The 24129-nt window shown below is 35.2% G+C and overlaps 1 protein-coding gene across 3 annotated transcripts in view; it reads left to right on the top strand.

The window, feature by feature from the left end:
• Nucleotides 1-24129, top strand: part of LOC133532426 (translational regulator orb2) — a 130485-nt gene that overhangs the window by 54831 nt on the left and 51525 nt on the right. For 2 of the 3 annotated variants that reach the window (XM_061871093.1, XM_061871094.1), the window contains exon 1: nt 8501-9171. Coding sequence is in view for 1 of the 3 variants with exons in the window: in XM_061871091.1 (XP_061727075.1) it covers nt 1221-1305 (85 nt within the window). In the remaining 2 variants the exon portion in view is untranslated. Of the gene's footprint in view, nt 1-1220; nt 1306-8500; nt 9172-24129 lie in introns of those variants that run through there. The other variant, XM_061871091.1, reaches the window with a different exon arrangement.

Raw genomic sequence — 24129 nt, 5'->3', positions numbered from 1 at the left:
GGGCAAGTGGCGTACTAGAAGAGAGGCCTATGCTCAGCAGTGGGCGATAAAGAGCTGATATATGATGATGATGAACGAAAGGTGGGGGGAGGGGGGGGGGTTAGGGTCGACAATGCGCATGGAACTCCTCAGGAGACTGCTTACCACAAATACAATGCCCGGTAGTCGGGTTTGAATCCCGATAAGGGCATTTGTTTGTGTGATGAGCAGAGATATTTGTTCCTGAGTCTTGGGTGTTTTCTATGTATTTGTATATTGAGGGCATTTAGACAACGCTATATATAAATTTCATTGTCTAAGTGCCCGCAACACAAGCGTTTTTGAACTTACTGTGTGACTTAGTAAATCTGTGTAAGAATGTCCTATAATATTTATTTATTTAAATAAAATTAAAAATAACATGATATCCGCGGTCCCGAGCACGCTCATCCATCGCGCTCAGGAAGGCAAACTTAAGTATAGCCTTGTCAGCGTAAGTAAGGTGCGCCTAATTTAGATGATAGTGCAGTATTTGCTTATCAGGAAGCTTTTAATAATATTATTGTTTTCGGTTTTCATTAGAGAAAATGCCTTTCTGATGATAGTAATGGCTATTATACAACTTGCCTACGTAAACATTTTAAAACTACGTGTTGTGTATATCTTTGTCTTATATATAATTAGTTAATATAGCTCAGTAGCAGTACTGAAAAATCCACTACTTGACGCTAGATGTCGACTGTGAAAAAACCTTAGTTTTTATAAGAAAACTGATGTATGGAGCACTCTATGCTTACATAGAGAATTATGTTAGCACTCTATGCTTACATAATTCTCTATTGTTAGGGGATATTAGTGTGATATTAGTTTTAAAGTTAGATTTTTTTTGTTAAATACATTGAAACATATATTTTTGTAGGTTTATTTTCATATTATTTCACTTCTCGGTTTCTATTTATCCTTGTTAGTTATTAATTTCTCCTGCACCAACATTTATGTCTTTTGACCCAATAGTTGACTGGCATTTGTATTTTTTTCTTATTGCGGCGTTTTCTACTAAAAGGGTACTTATTGGCGGTTGTCAATAAGGCGTAATTTCCATAAAACTTTAATATGAAATCATGAAATCAACCTTATCGGCAACCGACAATATGGTATCTTTTAGTTGAAACCGTCACATTTTGCACAAATAAAGTTAAAATAAATAAATAAAATAAATATGTTTTTTTTTATTGTTTCAGGAACGCACAGGGCTAGACAACATGAGGACCTTAGAACACTATCTGACAGATATCATGCGGGCCGACACGTCAGACCCCATGAAAGGTAAGTGGACGGATATACACGTCAGTAGCATTGTAACAGTTACCTTTTGAAAGACCGCACTGGTGATTAAAAGACGTAACTTCACATCTGTAGCATTGTAACGGTTAATATTTTCATGCCAAGACTTCTTGAAAAGTAAGAGGACGGATATATACGTCAGTAGCGTTGTAACGGTTGACACTTGTTTTACGTTGATTGAAAGTTTAAGACAAATTCGTTCTGTAGCTGCGTCTCTTTTGTTTACCATGTTAAACAGAGAGATGTTACATGAATATTATTGAATATTTAGGAAAAATTTCAAACCCCAAATTGTCGGTAATTACAACAAAAAAAAATACTATACAGGGTATTTTTATAACAGGGACAATATGTAGGAAATGCCGAAAATGTTAAATATTGGTGTTGGTGTAATTGGTGGTGGTAGTAAATTTCAAGAAAGAGTGAATTGTTCTTCGAGCTGCAGCTGAAATGAGCTTTCGTCATGTAAAAGTTTAGCATACTCGTAAGTTACTTTTTTGACAAATATAAACTATATTTTTTGATTGATGAAAAAAAAACATACAATTACATGGTGACTGTACTGACACTCGTTTGTCATATTCATTATCAGACTGACTTTAAATATTAGGAAAAATACACATAATAACAATTCAATTTAACATTACCTAACTGTTAGGTCCTAACAAACACAGGCATCTAGTCTGTTTTTTATTTATCTGTCATTGAAAAACTAACCTTACGTCATCCTCACACGGTCCATTTTCTTCTAGCAAGATTTTACGAGCGAACTATCATAGAATTGTTAATATATTGGTCGCTACTTCCTTTTTAGCAGTTACGACAAAGTTACCAATGCTATTAAGAGTGGCGCCACTGTCTTACATTACCGTTAAGTTTGTACGCGATTTGATTAGTTACAAGTTTTTTCACCTGCATAAATAAGTTGGTGAATCTAAGGACAGGGCTTTTCGCAACGCATACCTGGAGCATTATGAAGCCCATTATAAACTTGAGCTATGATAAGGCATAGTTAGTACAGGACGAGAGGTCAACTAATATTAGTGGTCTAAATGTTTTGTGATAGGTGGAAGGTTTAGATAAAATATAAAATATTAGTGGTTTATTTGGTAAAATGCGTATAAAATATCTAAAAGATAAATAGCAGGGATCGGAACCGGTTATTTGCAAAAACTTCGAAATAACCATAGATTTCGTTTTATTTTATACTACAAATGTAGGACTCAGTTGTGTTTTTAGATAACGACTTCTAATTATTAGATTGCCCAATTAGAAATGAAATAAATAACAACGAAAACATACCGTTTTCGTTTCCATACAAAAAATGCCGGTTTCCGATATTAGAATCCGAAAATATATCATACTAAACGGATATCATACAAAACATACTTGATAAACTTCTTAATTTTGTTAAGTTTTCAAAAATCAGCTGAAACTATACTTTCTATCTCTACCTTAAGTTGCCATTTATATATTGTATATGTGTAAGTATAAGTATATATATATATTGTATTATATTATATTGTATATTTATTAGTATATTAGGTTGTTTTAATACTTATATAAGTAGTATGTGTGTTTGTATTTAATAGTCTCCTTATTTAGCTCCTTGCACTACCTGTTGACTTTTGTATGAGTTCGAAATTTCCTGCTACATAAAGGTTGTCTGGAAGAGATCGCTTTTTAGCGATAAGACCGCCTGTTGTTACCTGGTTCTATTTTCCTTTAAAATTCATTTGTAGTTTTACATGTATGTAAAATGTATAATTGTTGGTGCAATAAAGAATATTTACTTACTTATTTACTTAGGTACTTAATCTCTTATTCCTTTCTGAGAGATGAGTTCTATTACTTTTGTACGTGTTACCAACTTTGTCACTGAGAATCAAAACTAAAATAACTTACAGAAAAAACTAAAATAACTTACACGCCACGCAGGCATCAAAAGTCCACGCAGAGAAAGACGTGGGGACGGCCACCATAACCAGCAAATGTGTCAATATAATCGGTCATAATTGGCCACTTAACAGTTTTTTTTGCAAATAATGTCAATCGATCTTGATTTTCCTGAGGATCAAATATCTTTAAAGGATTCATGCCATTTAAGCAATACAGTCACAAATGAGAGCTAAAGTCTGACGCTCGCACTCGACGATTGAAACGTCTCTAAAAAAAATTAAATTGTAATGTGATGTCACATTACATTAGTCTGTCCTAAATGTATGGAAGATCAAGGAAGTTGCTATCTTGACCCTGAAATATTGCGTTTATGTATATAGTTGCCTTACAATTTAATTTCAATAAACTGTTAAGAATCGAATGATACCATTTTATTTTTTATTTTTGAAAAAAAAAAAACTATTCGAGACTGGATCCTTGTATTTTTTTATAATCTCAATACGTCTTTTTAAATTCCACTTGTTTATAATGGATGGCTCATTTACAATCTATTTATCTAAATTTTGTTATAATATTCAACATGTGTCAAGTACCCAATTTCATGAAAATAGCGAAGTCATCCAAATTTGTTACAAATAATTTTATATGAAAACCTAACTTCGTATAGTAATTACCTAATAGTAGGTAACACAGGTCAATATAACACATTCCTCGCTGAGCTACGGACGTAGCACTACGTTGTTGCTGATAACATGGGCTTCCCGGTATGTAGCGAAAATTATTCGTAGGGGCAAAACGACAACGTGTCGTGATTAGCGCTGAAGTTATCCCAACCAGAGTCATAATAGACTGATTCCACTGTATTACGAAGTTTTTTTTATGATAGAGGAGGCAAACGAGCAGTAGGGCGGATCGCACAATGTATGAAAAAAATTTTTTTCACGGTTTTCGAAAACGATGGGTGCGATTTTGATGCCTCTTGTGGAGGCCATACTTGGAAAAATAATGAAAAAAATATCAAGTACTGGTAATAGTGCCTCCACAAAGCGATTGAAAGTAATGAAAAATACATTTAAAAAAGGTGTTTTGGAACCTAACTATTTAGCAGTGGCGGATCGTTCAAAGAACTCGATTCCCACCGGCTTGTCTAATTTCAGCCCGTTGAGTACTTTCACGGTCGGTTTATGGAGAAAAGGAAAGCAAAATTAGCTCCGGGTTCCCTACGCATATTTGTGACGCGCCGCCACTGCTATTTAGTACTAAATTGGTCATGTATATTATTGTATATTGTTATGAGGCTGATGATCGCCAACATGTTAAGATATTGGCTCTAAGAAAACTATTAAAGGCACTGTCACAGCCATCTGCTGCAGTAAGAACATTTAAATTGCCCCAATTTAATTTTTCAGCCCAAGATTATATTGATATGGTTCCAATTCAAGATATATCAATCCCGCCGATGCTAAAATTTCTTGATGAGAATGAAATAAACAGTTAAACACGTTAATAAATAATCCAGAGATGGTAGAAGAGTTTGTGATATTCAAGATAAATAAAATCCCATGCCACACTCAAGCCGTCGAAAGATGAGTGAAAATTGTAACCGAAGCGTCGGCCTCAGTATGTAGTCCATTAAGAAGAGACGGGTATATAAGAAATCGCTTGAAAAGTCGAAATATTATGCCTCAGTTCGAGAGCAAAAAAGACTTTAAATTGGTATAATTTTAGTCATTTTTCGCAATATTTGACTTATTTTTCCAAAACTACTATAAAAGTTTTCTGAGTTATTATGTGCTATATTTGAACATTGAATCTTATTCTAAAATATAAAAAAAATAAACTGTTATTTTGAGCGTTTAATTTTCATTTTTTAAATCATAGCTTCAGGTGCGAAAATCGTTAGTTTTTTTATTTTTCGACAGCGTTGTGGAGGCACTTCCCATTATTTGATATATTTTTTTTTTAAGTCATTTGCACCCTATCCGAGCACCAAATCCACACCCATCGTTAAAGGATTTCTTAAGTTTAGAAAAATGATCCGCCCTAACAAGCAGACGGATCACGAAAGGGGTTGTAAGTGCGTTGCCGGCATTTAAGATGGGAGTACGCTCTTTTCTCGAAGTTGAACCCTATCGCCTTATTATATTGCCGAAAAATAATTAAAATGTAGAGCCGACTGTTACCAATGTTAGAGCATAATTCACTCCAATTATCAACAAAAAAAATTGACGGCATCCCATTAATGTCAAAATCTGTAATGTAAAAAAAATATTATATTGTGTTAGGATAATCTTACAAAATAATAAATGCATATAATTTCAGAAAATAAATTTCCTAAAATAAAACATTCATAACAGCAAAAAAATACAGATATATAATAAAAACGTCAAAATTTCAAATTTATAGAGTCCATTGCGGTATGCGCGTAATTCACAATTGTTATAATTTGCTTGAAGCTGTCTCCCCAAAGTTTAATGCTGTAGCTCAGCTGGGACTCCACTAACGCATAGTTACATATACTAGCACCCTAATTTCAAAGTCCATCTGTTAAAAATCCAGCAATTGTTTTATCGACTTCAAAAAAGGAGCCTGCCGGTGATACGTGCGCTCGCGTCGCTTGCGCAAGCGGCCTTGCGCTTTGTTTTGTAATTACGACTAAAAAATGACTCGTGCGCAACGATTTTATGAGCAGTTCAATGATGATGCCTTATTGGCTTCGCAAAGTGTGTGGGAACTATATTTATCCTAGATAATAAAATGACAGTTCAGCCACAGAATAAATAATAGTAATACCGTACAGAAATGACACTTCCTACAAAACTGAAGTTTGACAGCGATTCAGGGACGAATTATGCTGTCCCTTTCTAATGTATGGCACTATCCTTTCAGCCATTAAGGGTTGTCAAAATTCAAGTCATTTCATTATCGTATAGGGACGGGATATGCGGTCGCGCACGTATATGTATAGGGACGTCAAGTCGTGCCAACCCTAATAATTGCTCGGAGCAGGGATCGGAACCGGTGTTTTGGAAAAACTTTGAGATAAACATATATTTCGGTTTATTTTATACTCCAAATATAGGACTCGTATGTGGTTTTTGATAACGACTTCGTATTATTAGATTGCCCAATTAGAAATGAAATAATTAACAAAGAACGAAAAAATACCGTTTTCGTTCCCATACAAAAAATACCGGTTTCCGATCCCTGGCTCGGAGCAATGCTGAGCCGAACGGAGCCAGGAAAAGCCGATAGGAGGAGTGTCGCCTCACTGGTTCAGCTACCTCAATTTTACTAATCGATTCCTACTTAATATTACAAATGCAGTAACTCTTATTCTTCATGATTATGCCGCGAAAGCGATTTAGATAAAATTCGATATGGAGATAGTTAGAGACCCAGGGAAGGACATTTTTAAAAAAATACTACATCGATATTAGCAAATAAGCATACGACCCGCCTGATGGTAGCGGTCTCCGTGGATTATAGACGCCTGCAACTCCAGAAGAGTTATATGGGCCTTGCCGAGCCTAACACTCCGCACCCTCATTCACCTTACTCACCGGCAGGAACACAACACTATGAATAGGGTCTCGTGTTATTTGACTGCGGTTTTCTGTAAGGTGAAGGTACTTCCCCAGTTGGGCTCTGCTCTAGATCTGGAATGACATCCGTTGTGGTGTATCCTATATTTTACATGTCAACCAAAAAAGTGTGCTTTTATGATTTTCATTAATACTTATTGGATATCACTTAGCGCTGGATAATTATTGCTGTATAACTCTCTATTACTAGTATTTTTTAAGCATCTAAATTTTTAGCCAAACGACTAAATAAATAAATAAAATATCATATTAATAAATAATCGTATCTTAACAATTTTTATTACCTGACGTTAGATTATTTTGGTCACGTCTACTATACCATCCCGTATAAACTTAGTTTTAAGCGCATACGCTTTCTAAAAGTTCCAATCTCAATTTATGAAATATACAGGATATTTTTTGAGTCACCTGCAATAATTTACGGGGTGAATTCCTTATTATTTCCGTAATATTCCGTCCGATAGTAAAAGTTGCTCAGAATGACCTATATATTCACCTTATCATTGCAAGTGATTAAAAAAACCTTGTATTAAACGTACGAATACAAACGTACGAGTTACAAATAAATACGTATTTGAAGTCGAAGATTGCTCACATTAAGTTGAAGATACGTGAGTGACCGTTTTAATATATTTAATATGTCTGTATCTCACTGAAATATTATTAAAGTACCAATTTCAGCATAAAGTCGTAAATAGCCATAATCAGTTCAAGTCACATATAATTTATAATGTTATCAATAATTGAATCACAAAAACGTTGTTTATTTACACAGATAACGTTCGTGATTTAGCCATATGTTGCGTTATCGGTCGTATGATTATTTCGAAAGTTAATTATATTGCTTGTTTAGATAACACGCCAAATGTTTTTAAAAAAATAATATGCATTTAGCTTATATTAAGATATATTTTAAAACAAAAATTTAGCAAACATTATATAAAGTTTGTATTAGACGTCAAGAAGTCGTTAATATTATCCGTATTTTTATAGAAATATAAAACGGTCAAATTCTCCCACTTTTCTTTATATTACAAATATTATAATACGTTTACCTACTTATATCGATTATAAAAAATACGTTAGGGTCGAGTTTATAAATATTATTAAATATGTATAAATGTTTTCATTGTATTACAATGGATTTAGGTAATGAAATATATATATATGAACTCGATTGTAATTGAGAGCTAGGCCCTAGGATTTATATACCTCATTAATAACTTAGACTATTTAATATGCGGCCCAAGTGTAGCACTAAAATAATAGCCCCTGGCCTAATATCTAATACACATTTAATTAGTCTGATACTATTAGATATTTAAGAGGTCATACCGCGAAAAACGAAAATCGAAATTTCGTTATCTGCCTTTCTTTCGCTCTTGCATATTCGAGCGAGAGGCATAAGTATATAAGGACATATTGATTTTCGTGTAATAAAGTGTACATCAATATTTCGAAATTACTAGCCTCTGTCCTGGCCGCAACTGCGTCTACCGGCGTAGGTGTAAACGGTCTACGTAAGTTGATAAATTGATTAAATGATAATTATAAGTAGTTTATTAATCAATTAAGAAACGAATCCATTGTGAGTTTAACTATAGTCAGACCAAACTAAGTTGGCAACGATTTTGTCAGCCGAACCTGTGCAAGTGTTAAGTAAACGTCATTATTCCATAGATGTTTGACGTTTAAAATAACATTTGCACTGTCTTGACTGTCAAATCGCTGTCAACTTATCGTGGTCTCTAAGTGCTTCGTCGTGTTATTTTTAGGAAGTTTTATCTGAAATTTGATTTTGGTCCCAACGTAAAAATCACCCTGTATACTTAGCCTAAAGCCCAACGATAAATAAAAACAGTTAAAACAACAACAAACATTCTAACCAATGCAAAACAACTCATGACATTTTCAGTTTGGCTGCTAGACTAACTGAAAATAGCCATCATCTAAAATAGTCACCAAAATACATCTAACTCGTGACTGCTATACTGCTATAACATTTTCATATAACCTTGCTAACTTTAAAATAACCTAAATAAAGACAACTTTAAAACTGACAGCGACCTATTTAATTTTCCAGAGTAAAATCGTCGAAATAAAACGACTAACTTTAAATGTCGAATGCGTCACGCGTTTAGTTCTAAAGTTTGCGCTTTTAATTTATCCGAATAACGTGCTCTAAGTTTGTCCGAGCGCTGCTGTCAGTCGGAAAATCGCGGGCGTGCGCGGCGCATGCGTTACTTTTTTATTTTTTTTCTAAATTAGAAGCGTTTTTCTTGTGATTTGGAGTGCAGTGCGTTTTGTGAAAAGTGGAAATATTTTTAACTTAGGCGTTTTTATGGTAATAAAAAATCGGGTATTTATGTAGTTATAATTTTAATTAGTTTAGAGGATTAATTGTTTATCTCGTGGGAGATAAAGATAATAAGATTGATAGCTGCATTACCTATAGTGGCCTCGAAATGATGCCCAGGTTGGAAAATAAATAGGGTTGTCACGATATACTGGATTTACCTATATATCGATACATTGAGCGCATCTAATCGATTACCAATGATAAATATACTGAAGCAAACGAGCAGTGTCTTATATATTGTTATTAAATCTCTTTTGTGAAAAGAAATAAATTTAAATTATATTGAAAATAAATAAAAGTTAAGTACGTATATGATTTTATCGGTGTCTGAAATGGAGTTTATTTACTCGTTTGATATTTGTTAGTCATATATGATTCAGAATTCTAATGTTACATATTTTCGATTCTGTTATTTCAAAATATATGGAGAATTGTGCTGTATCGGTTCATAAATTTAATGAACAAACAAACAAACAATAAGTTTAGGTGCAATAAAGCAAGCGGTGATCCGAATCGGTCATTAAAAAGTGATTAAAAAAATATTTGTTAGTTATAAATTATTTACAATAATACAATTTCAAAGTAAGACATTTAAGACAGTTTTGTAACAAAACTTCCGTGAGACACAGGCACATAATTAATTAAATATATAATTATATTATGTCGAGCGTTTTTCGCCTTTAAATGACCCGTTTTCAATATACTTAATACATTTAAGACAATCAAAAAAAGACTTTCAGAAATATTTTTTAGACAAAATATTAGAACCGCTCCCCTAAATATAGGTACTGCGGCTACTTTATACAATATGAATATTTGTGTTTGTATTTCGTTTGTATGACTTGTACCAATGTTGGCTGAACAAATAGGCCAAACGCTGCTGTTGAGCAAGTGCTACGTATTTGTCACTACTGTGACAAAACTACCATACACTAAAATTATAGGCTGATAAAGCTTGCAACTGTGAAACTCAACTTTACACCATTGTAATAAAGACTGATGTGTTAGCTGCACTCAGTTTATCTAATTTAAGAGCTGCCAGGAAGCTTCACTACATATAATTTATGTACCTATGTTACTGTTTTCATATTAACATGTACATGTACATTTATTATTTATCATGTACCTATTTATTGACGAACTTTTTATAAATGTACCAATTGATATTTCTATGTCAATTGGTACATTTATAAAAAACCCTAAAACGGCTATCGGTTTCGATAATATACAATATCTTATTTTAAATTATTGGTACATATTTATTCCTAAAAGCTTGTGGCTGGCTTTGGGTATTAAAATATTACTTAACGTGATGAAACACTCAAAATGTGTCTCCTCTGTTACTAATCCTCATCCTTTTAAATCTAAGTTAAGCTACAGATCTCGATTTTCAAACATTTTTTACACACAAATTGCACTTGACGCACTAAAATGGCCAAAAACCGTGTTGCGACTGAAACGTCTAATCCTCCCACAATCCCCTTTACACTTACGCTGTTCTAGTTCCAAGGTAGGCTGCGCGCGCGCGGCCCCGGTGACAATTGCGCGCGACCTTGCGTTGCGCCACGCTAGTGATGCGCGAGGTCGCTCGACATCGATAATTAGTCACCTATGACACGTTAGTTGGCCAACTATCGATTTATAGGTCATCTTATCTAGGGGTGTCAATAATAGCTAGGGAGATACCAAATCTGTCTAGGTAGCAGATGTATAGAATATAACAAAAAAACTTTAATTGCAAATATCTTTTACATACATACGCTACTTTAGTTACAAAAATGTACTTAATAAAACACTAAACTTTTAAAAGGTTCTAGGTATTGCTTAAAGAATATTCACATATATGAAACATAAAATACACAGAATACTGCTGTTTTTAAATTAGTTATTTAAATAGGAGTAAGTAACTAATGTACATATTCATTATATTTACGTCATTCACAGAGCCAGCATCAATCATTTACCTTGTAAACATAATAATTTATAATTAAATGCAACATATATATCATGTCACCATATTGCTACCATTCTGAAACCAACTATACAAATCAAAACATAATTTTCATAACAGCCCTTACAGGAAACTGTTTAATGTCATAAAAAGTTACCTTAAAGTGGTTAACGCTTACGCCAAACATGACGGCGCTGGTCGTTTATAGATCCGGTGTTTCGCAAAGTCATCGACAATCCCTTTTCGTGCGAAGGGGTATATATACATAAATATTTCGTTAGGCAGATACTAATCACTTACCAAAGCACAAATCAGAGCGCCGCTTAGTTCACAAGGTTCTCATGTTGTTATAATTTAGACCCATGGTGATGGTTGTGGCTGGTTGAATAGTAGAGAATGCCTCAACATATCAAGTCATTTGTACCATCATGTATTGTGCAAAAAATATTAAATAAATAATTATAGTGTCATTACATACCTCAGGAACATTTCTCGTAAGATATTTTCATTAGTCACGGTCCAACACGGCCTCCTCAAGCTCCTTCCAACTGAGGTCAGTTGATACAGTCTGTTCAACAGTACGCAGCCTCGTGCGAGGACCAATTAACTGATTTCCTTAGGAACCTACCATGCCCACTAAATCTGCATAGACTTTGAAGAGTTTGAAGTGATAGCGAAAAAGTCACTATAAACATCATATTTTATTGTGGTACTAATATTCCAACCCTATCCACCGTCACTAACGTAAAAGTACCCTTTACGATACCCAAATTTACCCATTATTTAGATCCAAAATTGGTGAAATATAAACACCGTAGTCCGATACGAATCCACGAGATACTTAGATTAATTAATAATTACAAACGACAAGCTCATTGAGCTTTGACTAACTGTAAAATATCTTACTAGAAACGCTGAAGCTGAAACTCCGAACTTCGTCGAAATTTCATTGTATAATTAACCTATTTTCGTTGCAAATCCAAGTCCAAAATTTAACGTAACCCAGAAACTTTCACGACAATATCAATAGAAATGTCTACACAATGAAAATTTCTGCCATTCTGAGCCTTAGCCCTTTATGTTAAAGTTCAAATTACGTTATAGTTAGGCCGTAAACTTCGCTGGATTAAGGGATGTAAGAGGTAAAGACAAGAAGGACGTAAATGACGACCATTTAGTATTAGGTTGTGATATTTTCTGGTGAAATGTTTTATAGGGATTTGTGTTAATTGCTGGCTTATATAGCTGGTTTAACGGTATATATTGTAACTAAAACAATTTGCTCGTTTAATATGGTAGGTAATACATGTAATTTATGTGTCTGACTAGCATTTTGTTTAGAAAAAATACTATGGTAAAGGGAAATTCCCTACCAGAAATAGAAAATGACATAAGAATGACGAGGAAAATTACCTAGATCTAACTTAATACTAATTCAGATTTAACTCGAAAAAAAATTTTTAACGAAAACAACAAATCGGTTGTCTGGAAGAGATCGCTTTTTAGCGATAAGACTGCCTCTAAATTTAACCAATTGTTTATTTTTCTTGTATATTTTTACTGAGGTGTGCCAATAAAGAGTATTCTATTTATCTATCGGTCAAGGCACAGTCGCCATCAGACATATCGGAGCAGCTGAGATGCTCAAAGATATCGTGAAGACTGCCAATGTAGGCGTGTTCAGATATTTATGAGTACCTTGGCCGCTTAGATTTATCTGATGGCAACTGATCCAACTAATTAAACACTTTTAAATCAAGTACCCTTATATTATTTTTAAGTTAAAATAACTATCTGCTTTACATCTGTTTTTTAATCAGTAAGTACATATTTATTCTTAGGCAGTGTCACTTTTGAACACTTTTTTAGGTTTTGTTTACAAAACAACAAGTACAAATACAAAAACAACAATATCGATATTTACACGGTCACATCACTGGCCCATTGTAATTTCCAGAAAATGGCTGACCTGTCCATTACCACAATTACCTCTGTTATCGTGCGGCCGCCGTCATCATTATTACCATGATTTTAGAGTGTATAATGGCATGGCGAGTCGCTTTTGCATAGTTGTCCCACGCTCTTTCATACTTTAGTATGTATTTGAATGCTATTGAAACGTATTAGCATTGAAAAGTATGTTTTTCTAGTGGTTTTGCTTGTAATGGGGGTATCTACATATTGAATGGACATAAATATTAACCGACAATTTAGGCCTCCATACTAGGTCTTGTATAGAGTAGGCTAAATCCAATCATACTTCGACTGATGTATTTTTTATGAAATTAAGTATTACCATAGAGAAATAAGTAAGCATAGAGTGTTCACTCTATTCTATACATCAGTTTTCTTACCAAAACGCGGGTTATTTGTAGTCGACATATAGCGTCAAGTTGCGGATTTATCAATACCGCTACTTGTCACTAGATGTCACGAGTGTCGCGACTGACGAAAAGTGTCTTCTTCTTCCTCGCGTTGTCCCGGCATTTTGCCACGGCCCATGGGAGCCTGGGGTCCGCTTGACAACTAATCCCAAGATTTGGCGTAGGCACTAGTTTTTACGAAAGCGACTGCCATCTGACCTTCCAACCCAGAGGGTAAACTAGGCCTTGTTGGGATAAGTCCGGTTTCCTCACGATGTTTTCCTTCACCGAAAAGCGACTTGTAAATATCGAATGATATTTCGTACATAAGTTCCGAAAAACTCATTGGTACGAGCCGGGGTTTGAACCCGCGACCTCCGGATTGCAAGTGCTGACGAAAAGTGTATTGTTTAATAATTTACAACTAAAATTACAAGATGTTGAAAAATGTGTTCATGTGTTACATGAAATAAAAATATTCATTCATTAATTCATTCATAACCGGATTAACCGGAACTCTATTTTCAACTCCTTCTGCCTGTAATATTGTATGAGTTGTAAACTGTTGACCAATACCATTTTCGTCAGTCACGACACCAGAGACATCTAGTGTTAAGTAGCGGTACTGATAATTCTGCTACTCGATGCTAGATGTCGACTACGAAAATAATAAACGTTTTGGTACCAAAACTGAGCCCCTAGTGTAAATTTATTCGATAGCGTGACGTGACGTACTCGTTTGCGTTAAATCTCATTTTGTATGGGATTTAGAAATGGACCCGGGTACGTCCTTAAACTACGTCCAAAAGAGAGGTATGGGCATTGTAAATGTCATCTACCTTTGTGTGGTAGGGCACAGCCAGTGGATGTCATTCCAGATGTAGAGCAGAGCCCAACAGGGGAATTACCTCCACCTTACAGAAAACAGCAGCCAAATAACACTAATAGTCCCTACTCATAGTGTTGTGTTCCTGCCGGTGAGTAAGGTTGCCAGAGCTCAACGAGGGGGGGCGGGTGTAGGGTCGGCAACGCGCATGTAAATCCTCTGGAGTTGCAGGCGTACATAGGCTACGGAGACTGCTTACGATCAGGCGGGCCGTATGCCTGAATGCCACCGACGTAGTATTAAAAAAAAAAAATTGCGCGCCAAGCGGGACGTTTTGGAAACTTAAAATCGCACCACTAGTGAGCACTCTACTATGTTACTTATTTCTCAATGGTTTTAGTATTCTGCTAAACTGCAAGTTGTGTTATAGTAGTCGAAACTGCACACGCATTCAAAATATTTGCAAGATCAGTTTACAAATGTACCGCATTTAGGTCAAGTTTAAGGTTCAATGTCTGTCAGCACTATAAGGTTTGTAATGTTTTATTATCAGATGTCGGATTTAATTATATTTATATTTTATGATTTGACGTCCGGTCTGGCCTAGTGGGTAGGACCCTACCTATGAAGCTGATGGTCCCGGGTTCAAATCCTGGTAAGAGCATATAACTATTTGTGTGATGAACACGGATATTTGTTTCTGAGTCACGGGTGTTTTCTATGTATTTAAGTATTTATAATGATATATTATATATATCGTTGTCAAGGCACCTACAACACAAGCCTTATTGAGCTTACAGTGGGACTTAGTCAATTTGTGTAATAATGTCCTATAATATTTATTTTATTTATTTATGCAATGATATTATAAGGGCTAAGATGGTCGGTTTTTATCATCTGTCATTATGCCTGTCACGTTCTTTCATCCTTTATGTTTTCTATGTATTTCATGAAAGCTACTGCAATTAGTTTAAATATTATTAACCGATTAAAACTATGGTTTTTTGCTCCAGTCATGGGATATATGGCACCATTAATTTTCAAACTAACAAATATCAATGAAAAATTAAACATAAGCAGCTCTTTGGCTCTTGTTTATGGTAAAATGTTGCCAGCGATTAAAAACTTATGGTAAATACTTGTTTTACAGGATTTATCTATACCATCCCATTACTGGTGCCTGTTCCATTATAGGGGTGTTTACTATATATGGTGAAAATTACCACTCCACTGGCCTCTTAAGAGAATGATCAAAAACATAATTATTACTTCACATCTGACTCATTACCCACATCGGTTATCTGACGGCAATACAGATTGCGTCCGATCGGATAAGATAAGATAAGATAATATGGCGTTATCAATACGTGATCGTGTGACTAGTTGTGCCCATTGACTGCCAAGAGTGAGTCGGATATAATATATTTAGTCGCAACTAAATTAAAACCTGATTTGTGACCGAAACCGTCAAAACGTCCAACTTTGTCGCTTGCCATAAGGACGCCTTGACAGGTTATTCGTATAAAGATATAAGCAAATCTCGTCCTTATGGCAAGCGACAAAGAGGGACGTTTTACCGGTTTCGGTTACATTTAAACTAAAGTTAAAACATAAACATTGTTACACAGTGTGTCCCTAGCCATTGAACAAAGCCGAAATGTACATATGCATTAGGGTATTTAGAACCAGTGTACAAAGTATCGTAACAACCGGTGTAGCGGTTTCGAAGAAATTAACAAATTACCAATTTTTACTTTGGAGCAGCCTCAGTATGTGTTAGTAGCTCCTAAGGTAATATCCTCAAAGAATAGAATGGAACCTTCTTCAACCTTTTTGATTATCTTTTTTATTTATAACACTAATAAGCTTCTGACTTTTGAAAAATGTCATCATTATCAAATATTTCGAACAAATTGTCAAAAACACTGCCAAAGAATAACACAGTGTGTTTCTTTTTGTTGTCGATTATTGCAAATAACTTTTGTTAGAATTTTTTTTTTTTTATCTTTAGTTCTAATTAAAAAAATATTAACGTCAGAGCATTCCTGAGAAGTAACCCTACGTGTGATTTCAGGGTTTGTCCAATGGCTAAGGTCACCCTGTATATCTAAGGACGGGTTTTACGGGCAATAAGAATGGAGCTAGTACAGCGGTGTCACGCACACGAATGCCAGCCAATCGTGCAGTACGTCTAACGCCACAACGCGATTGGTTGATCACGATCAGTTACCATCACGCGCGCGATTGATCGCAACTAGTTGCGTTACCCAACCAGCAAAGTAGTCCCATAATAAAGCAGTTTATCACTAAATAGACCTAATAAAGCGTTATTAAAGTGTTTGTTAAGACTATATGTCCTATAAAAGTATCTTATATAACTTTTTAGCTCTATAATATTATACAGCACATTGGTTATATTAAAACGTGATGTAAACGTTTACAGAATATTCCTATATCACGCTTATAGGACAGCACTATAACTGATTCTGTAACATCACTAAAGAGCAAACTTGTCCTGTCAAAGTCATAGATAGTACCTTTTTAGTGCAAATGTGTATTAACGTCGCTCCCAAATAAGTATTATAGTGCTAGTGTTATAATTGTCAATACAACATTATTATAGGACAACTATGTAATATAACTGATTTTTATATAACTATTACATCACAAATTAGTAGTATAAACGATTTCAAATGTCTACTATAGGTCAAATACTATAGTTGACCCGAGGAGACTATTTTAACACTAAAAGGTCTTATAGTCAGTTTTCAGTTAACTCCTATATCTCATAGTCCAGTAAAGGTGTTGTTATTGCTTTTATAGGATTTACCTGATACATAAAAGTAACATTTTACGACTTATATGTGACCTAAATGTCCAATAATAGAAATGTTGACTCTTGTTTATTACAAGTCAGCCATTTTGGTGTTATAGTACCAAGTGTATCGACTGGTAGAACGTAGCAGTGAAAAAATGGATATAAACGATTGGAAAAGGTTTAAGAGGAGTGGTGCATTTAGAAATAAAGTTAAAAATAAATATCGTACATCGTTAGCTTTCACGTGCAATGTTACGACCGGTGACACTAGTACTAACCAAGAAAGTGAAGTGAACGTAGCAAAGGGTTCCGTACAAAATAATAATGCGATGGTGTCTGTCAGTCATCCAGCAAATATTGTTTGTGTCCACAATACAACAGGTACTAGTACTGCTGTAAATAGTGAAGATATAACTGCTAGTACTGCTGTAAATGATAGTGATCTAAGCTGCAGTGATTTTTCTGAAAATGAAGACGACTTCACCGAAGATAAAGACGAAGAATTTCGCAATAGTTTAAAGAAATGGGCAATTGACTCGAACATTCCTCATGAAGCCGTAAAAAGCCTATCGGAGATAATAAATAAGCGCTTGGCTAATGTTTTACCTAAAGATCCACGAACTCTGTTGAACACACGTTCTTAAAATGACTGATTCTTTATTATTTAAATAACGCAGTCTAAAATTTAAAAATTATTCATAAAATAGGTCATGAAAACGGGCCCACTTTATAGAGAATTTCCAGTAAAAGTGACTCATTGCTCCTGAGTGTAACTAATTATCAATAAAGTACCGCGTATAAAAACAGAAATTACATTCATCGTGAATATAATGATCATATACAGCCATACGACAACCTTTACACCAGAAAAAAATAGCTTTGTAATTATTCTAATATCTTTTTTATTTATAGCAAAGTGATACGGCAAAAATGAATCAGTGTAGTGTCCACAACCAATACATTTCTTGGACAATATAAAATGTGTTATGTTCCAAGGCCATTCCAAATCAATTTGGCGCATAAAATCATCTTTTCTTAGAAAGCAGTCGACATCCATATATTCTACCATGTTTATAGGTACTGGAAAGGAAAAAAAAAAAACATTTTATTGAACTTAGGCTATGATGCACACGTACATCAAAGGTTTCTTGAACAGTTTACTTGGTGCCAAGGAACCCTATTTCTGTCATAGCGGCAAATGACTGGCATGATAGGTAGTTCTATACTAAGTCTATAGAAAGCACAAGGACACTGTCTTACCAGTAGTCGAGATAAATATATATTTTAATGATTTTAATTAAATAAATGAAAATAATTAGGGGGGCGCATTAAAATTTTGTTAATAATAATAGTATACTTTGCCCATAAAACTTCAATCGCAAGTAAAATTGTCAGTCTAAAACAATAACACTCAATTTCACAAACAGTACACCACCATCATATTATTTTAAACAGTTAAATTAGTTTACTTACCGAAGTCTCCTTTTTTATTATTTTTTGTGGGAGCACCACGCACTGTCGCACAAATTATACACCCAGTTTGCGGATGAACTATAATAGCTCGCTGGTTTCTAATATGTCACTAATAAGTCCATTAACAGAACTCCAATTACTTTTATTGGACTTTTTTGTGATATAAGTGACACGACAATCGCTGTTTAAACCTTGAAAAGTGTTACACGACGCCATTACAGTACTACTATAGTACTAAATTGTGATATATGGAGCTACAATAACACGGTTATGTCACGAAATAGTCATATCATTGTGCCAAAACCTGCCTGGGTAAACGTCTACATCAATGTTATAGGGCTTGTATGAAACACTAATTAGTGTGTTTGGAAACGTTCTATGGACTTTTATAGTACTTACTTTTGCTGGTTGGGTAGACTGCACGATTGGCTCGAATTTGTGAGTTACTCCACTGAGCTAGCACCATTCTTAGTGCCCGTAAGGCCCGTCCTTAGATAGGTATACATCAATGCTCATAAATGAGCGAGAGTCCGCCTGTTGTACTTTTTACTTGTATTTGTGCAATAAATTTAAAATATGTAACCGGCTAACTAAAGCGGTAATAACTAAATGAAAACAGGTTCTTACAGTAAAAATATAATTGTAAAAAAATATGTACAATAAAATAAACTAATATCTGTCAGTACGCGACTCTACACCAAAACAATAAAATATCGTCACTGGCCTTAACATTCTTGAATCTTCATCGAGCCAAACGATGAATACTGGCAGCAGGTGCTACTGAAGGCTACGCGGCGGGCCCACCAGGCGCAAGCAGATGGAAACTTCAGCAGCAATTATCAAGAAATTAGTAGTCTTCAATTTTAGATAAGAAGAAAGGGCTGCGTTAGAGGCAGCCCATTAAGTAAGAATTCTTTTTTTAAACAACAATAGAGCGTTTAAGCTTTAATAACATTAGATAAATGTAATTTGATTTGTGCGATACGCCTTCAAATTGTCGAGCAAATTTCCCCCTAGAAAACAAAAGACGAACGAAAAAGGGCATACCGGCCAGTGCGCGCGGTGACTGCACCATGCAGGTTTGCCATGTTACAGTACCCCTCGCGCTCAGGAAAATTTTCCAAAATACGACATGAAGGAAAATTCCAGAAAGAGAAAAGAAAACTTAAAATATATAACATAATATTTACAATTTCAAATCCTTAATATGCCATCTACCTATAGCACGTCCATTAGAATCTGCTAATTCATACACAAGAGGAGATAGCTTTTTTAATACAGTACATTTTACAAATTTGGGCGCAAGTTTTGCAGTAAAATATTTACCAGCATCACTTAGCTGGTAATTCCGCCGCCAAACGACATCGCCTTCATTAAACTCTGCATGTTTGCGCCTTAAATTATAATATTTACAATTTTTTACATGTGCATCCCAAATTGCAGCTTGCACTTTGTCCAGAATTGGGGACAAGTGGCCTAAGTTCTCAGCGTATTTATCACGCGGTGCAAAAATGAGGTCGTCATAATCAACTTCACTCGAGTTGGGGACACCGTAGAATGACCCACATGGAACAAGCTCTCTGCCGTATATCAGAAAAGCAGGACTGAACCCAGTTACTTCATTAACACTGGTGTTCATGGCAAATTGGATTTTAGGAATATTAAGATCCCAATTTCTATGATCGTTCTCTACAAACGAGCTAATAGCTGTCATTAAGGTTCGATTGTATCGCTCAACTGAATTCACTTGAGGGCAATATTTAGGAGTAAAATGTACTTCAGGAATTTGATATTTACTAAAAAGATCTTGTAGATCATTACTAATAAACTGAGCACCATTGTCCATTATAACAGTTCGTGGAAAACCATGAACCAAGAATACAAAATCTTCCAAAATCTTACAAATTATGTTAGACGTTGCCTTTTTAATTGGAAATATTAAGCAGTATTTGGAAAAGCAGCAATTGACAACTAAAATGTACCGATTTTGTTTACGTGTCATCGGTAATGTGCCAACAAGGTCAATGGATAAACACTGAAACGGTCTGCAACATTCCTTTGGCTTGCCCATTATTCCCAAAGTTTGATGATTCTGGTACTTATATGCCAAACATGTCTCACAACTTGCAATATATTTACAAATGTCCCTATACATGCCAGGCCAAAAATAACACAAAGAAATTCTTTTATGCGTTTTAAAAATACCAAAGTGACCAGCAGTAGGCTGTGAATGATTTTCATGGATAATATCTTGCCTCATTTCTTTTGGAATTACCAGTTTCCAATCAAATTCAGAAGTGAGTAAAGAACTAGTTCGCTTAAGTCTGTACAAATTATTATTTACAACTTTGTAGTTAGAAAATTCAGAAGGGTTGTCCTGGCAACCTTGTAAAAGGTTATTAAACCAGTCGTCGTTAGACTGAACATAAACCAAATCGACTGGTACTGAGCGCGATAAAGCATCAGGTACCACATGATCTTTACCCTTTTTATGTTTTAACTCAAAGTTAAATGAAGACAAACGGACGCTCCAACGAGCCAAACGCCCTGTAGGGTTGTCTAAATTTAAAAACCATTTCAGAGCCGCATGATCAGTATATACAATGAATTTCTGACCATTATCTAAATAACATTGCCAGTGCTCTAATGCTAGAATTACACTTAGAAGCTCACGTTCCGTTATTGAATAATTTTGTTGCTGTTTCGATAAAGAACAGCTAAAATAGGCTATAGGTGTTTCAATACCGTCTTCATCTTGTGTCAACATAGCTCCTATCCCGTAATTTGACGCATCACAATGGACAGAAAATGTTTTAGAAAAATCAGGACAAGCCAAAACAGAACTAGACACAAGTGCTTGCTTAATTTTTTCAAAAGCAATGTTAGCATCCTCATTCCACTTAAATGGTGGAGCTTTTTTTCCAGTAGATGTAAGCATATTAAGAGGAGCGGCTAATGTACTAAAATTAGGTACAAAACGCCTGTACCAACTGGCCGTACCCAGAAACTTTTTAAGTTCACGCCTTGTGGTAGGAACGGGAATATCAAGAATTGCCTTTACTTTATCAGGGTCTGTTCTCAAGCCTTTGCGGTCTACAATATAACCTAAATATTTTAACTCACGTCGAAAGAACGCAGATTTCTCATAATTAATTGTAAGCTGAGCAAATTTTAATTTGTCCAAAACTCGGGATAGTAAGGAAATATGATCATCAAAATTGTTTGATATTACAATAATGTCATCTAAGTACCAAAACACGCGGTTTTCAAATTCAGGAGTAAATAGCATATCCATTAGGCGCTGTTGGGTTGCTGGCGCATTTGTAAGACCGAAGGGAGTGACCTTAAAACGATACATGCCGCGGCCTGCTACATAGAACGCGGTTTTATCCCTATCTTCTTCGCGCAGTGGCACTTCCCAAAACGCCTTGGCGATATCAACGCTAGATAGATATTTTGCATCACGCAAATTGTCAAGTATTTCATTTATAAAAGGCAGTTTATATGCGTCTTTTTTAGTAACTGAGTTAAGTTTTCTACTATCCAAACAAAATCTCCAGCTTCCGTCCTTTTTAGGAGTAACAAGAACAGGGCTCAACCACGGACTTTCGCACGGCTCTATGATGTCTAGAGCAAGCATCTTGTCAACTTCTTCTACTAACACCTTTTGTTTTTCAGGAGAGAGTCTGTAACATCTCTGCCTAATCGGTTCATGTTCACCAGTGTCAATACGATGCTCAATCAAATGCGTGCGACCGAGCGGACTAGATTCCGTCGATGCTTCACGAAATCGAGATATAATATCTTTCGCTTGAACCTGTTGTTCTTGAGACAAGTCTTCGAAAGGAAGAACTTGTTTATTATCATTATTCAAAATACCAAAATCATCAAACAGTTTTACTTTTAGACTTTCCCAGGTGGAAAAACTATCTTTGTAAGCACGGAACAAGTGAAGTGCTGCATCCGTAAACATTTCATAGGAATGATTTAATAAGGTACTAGTACGCAAGTTCCTAGAAATCGCAAATTCCTCAACCTTCTGCACAAAACTACGCGGACAACCCTTACCTGCGTATGTAAACTTACGAAACTCGCTAGTTAACGCTCTGTCACAATGAACAATAAGTTTACCCTCTGAACTTTTATCAGAGCTCGCGGTAACGAATGATGACGAAGCATCGGTATCATTGTCCTTTTTTGTATCATAACGCTTTTTCAAGGCGCTGAATTTAGAAACGAGACTTTTATAAGTATCACTATGTTGCTCAGTTTCCGAAATATCAATACGCTGAAGGCGCAAATATATATGAACAAGATAAGTCTCGATTTTATTTACAAGTTTTGAGTCACCAGTACTTTCGTGTAAAATTATTTTATCCTCGATGAAAGAAAGAGATTTTTCGGCGCCTGACAAGTCATCGGCGACTGAAAAAGTAGAAGGCAAGTCCTCAGTTGCATATCTAACCAACAAGTTACTCAACTGTTGTCTCAGTTCTACTACCGTGTCGAGAGGTTTTTCTTGTCTGATACATATTTCGTACATAAGTTCAGACTTATTTAACATATTTACATTTACTCTAGAGAAATCCATGTTAGATCTCTATGAAACAACGCATAAACAAATAAAATAGACTACTTTCTTAAAAAACATACGGTCATAAATTACATTATACTGTAATCTACGTATGCATATATGTACAGAAACCAAAATGCAAACTGCAAATATGGGTGACGCCAATAAATCTTATCTGTGCCTATTTGCTTAATTAACGCACACACTATAAAACTACAAATATAAACAAAGGTATGTACAGACACGTATAGTATTTACAACTATAACCCAATCCAAGTCCTTAAAGACCCACGTACTGACAGAAAACCCTTTTGGGCGCCAATGTAACCGGCTAACTAAAGCGGTAATAACTAAATGAAAACAGGTTCTTACAGTAAAAATATAATTGTAAAAAAATATGTACAATAAAATAAACTAATATCTGTCAGTACGCGACTCTACACCAAAACAATAAAATATCGTCACTGGCCTTAACATTCTTGAATCTTCATCGAGCCAAACGATGAATACTGGCAGCAGGTGCTACTGAAGGCTACGCGGCGGGCCCACCAGGCGCAAGCAGATGGAAACTTCAGCAGCAATTATCAAGAAATTAGTAGTCTTCAATTTTAGATAAGAAGAAAGGGCTGCGTTAGAGGCAGCCCATTAAGTAAGAATTCTTTTTTTAAACAACAATAGAGCGTTTAAGCTTTAATAACATTAGATAAATGTAATTTGATTTGTGCGATACGCCTTCAAATTGTCGAGCAAATTTCCCCCTAGAAAACAAAAGACGAACGAAAAAGGGCATACCGGCCAGTGCGCGCGGTGACTGCACCATGCAGGTTTGCCATGTTACAAATAAATAAACAAAACTTTAAGCTCTCTAGTATAAAAAGAGTCTATAGATCAACCTTTTTTTGTGTGTTGTCAATAGTGGCACAGTTTATTGAAGTGAAA

The sequence above is a fragment of the Cydia pomonella genome, chromosome 27 (assembly GCF_033807575.1).
Source record: "Cydia pomonella isolate Wapato2018A chromosome 27, ilCydPomo1, whole genome shotgun sequence".
NCBI classification, from domain to species: domain Eukaryota; kingdom Metazoa; phylum Arthropoda; class Insecta; order Lepidoptera; family Tortricidae; genus Cydia; species Cydia pomonella.
The sequence above is the reverse complement of the archived record's forward strand: the minus strand, read 5'-3'. Positions and strand labels throughout refer to the sequence as shown.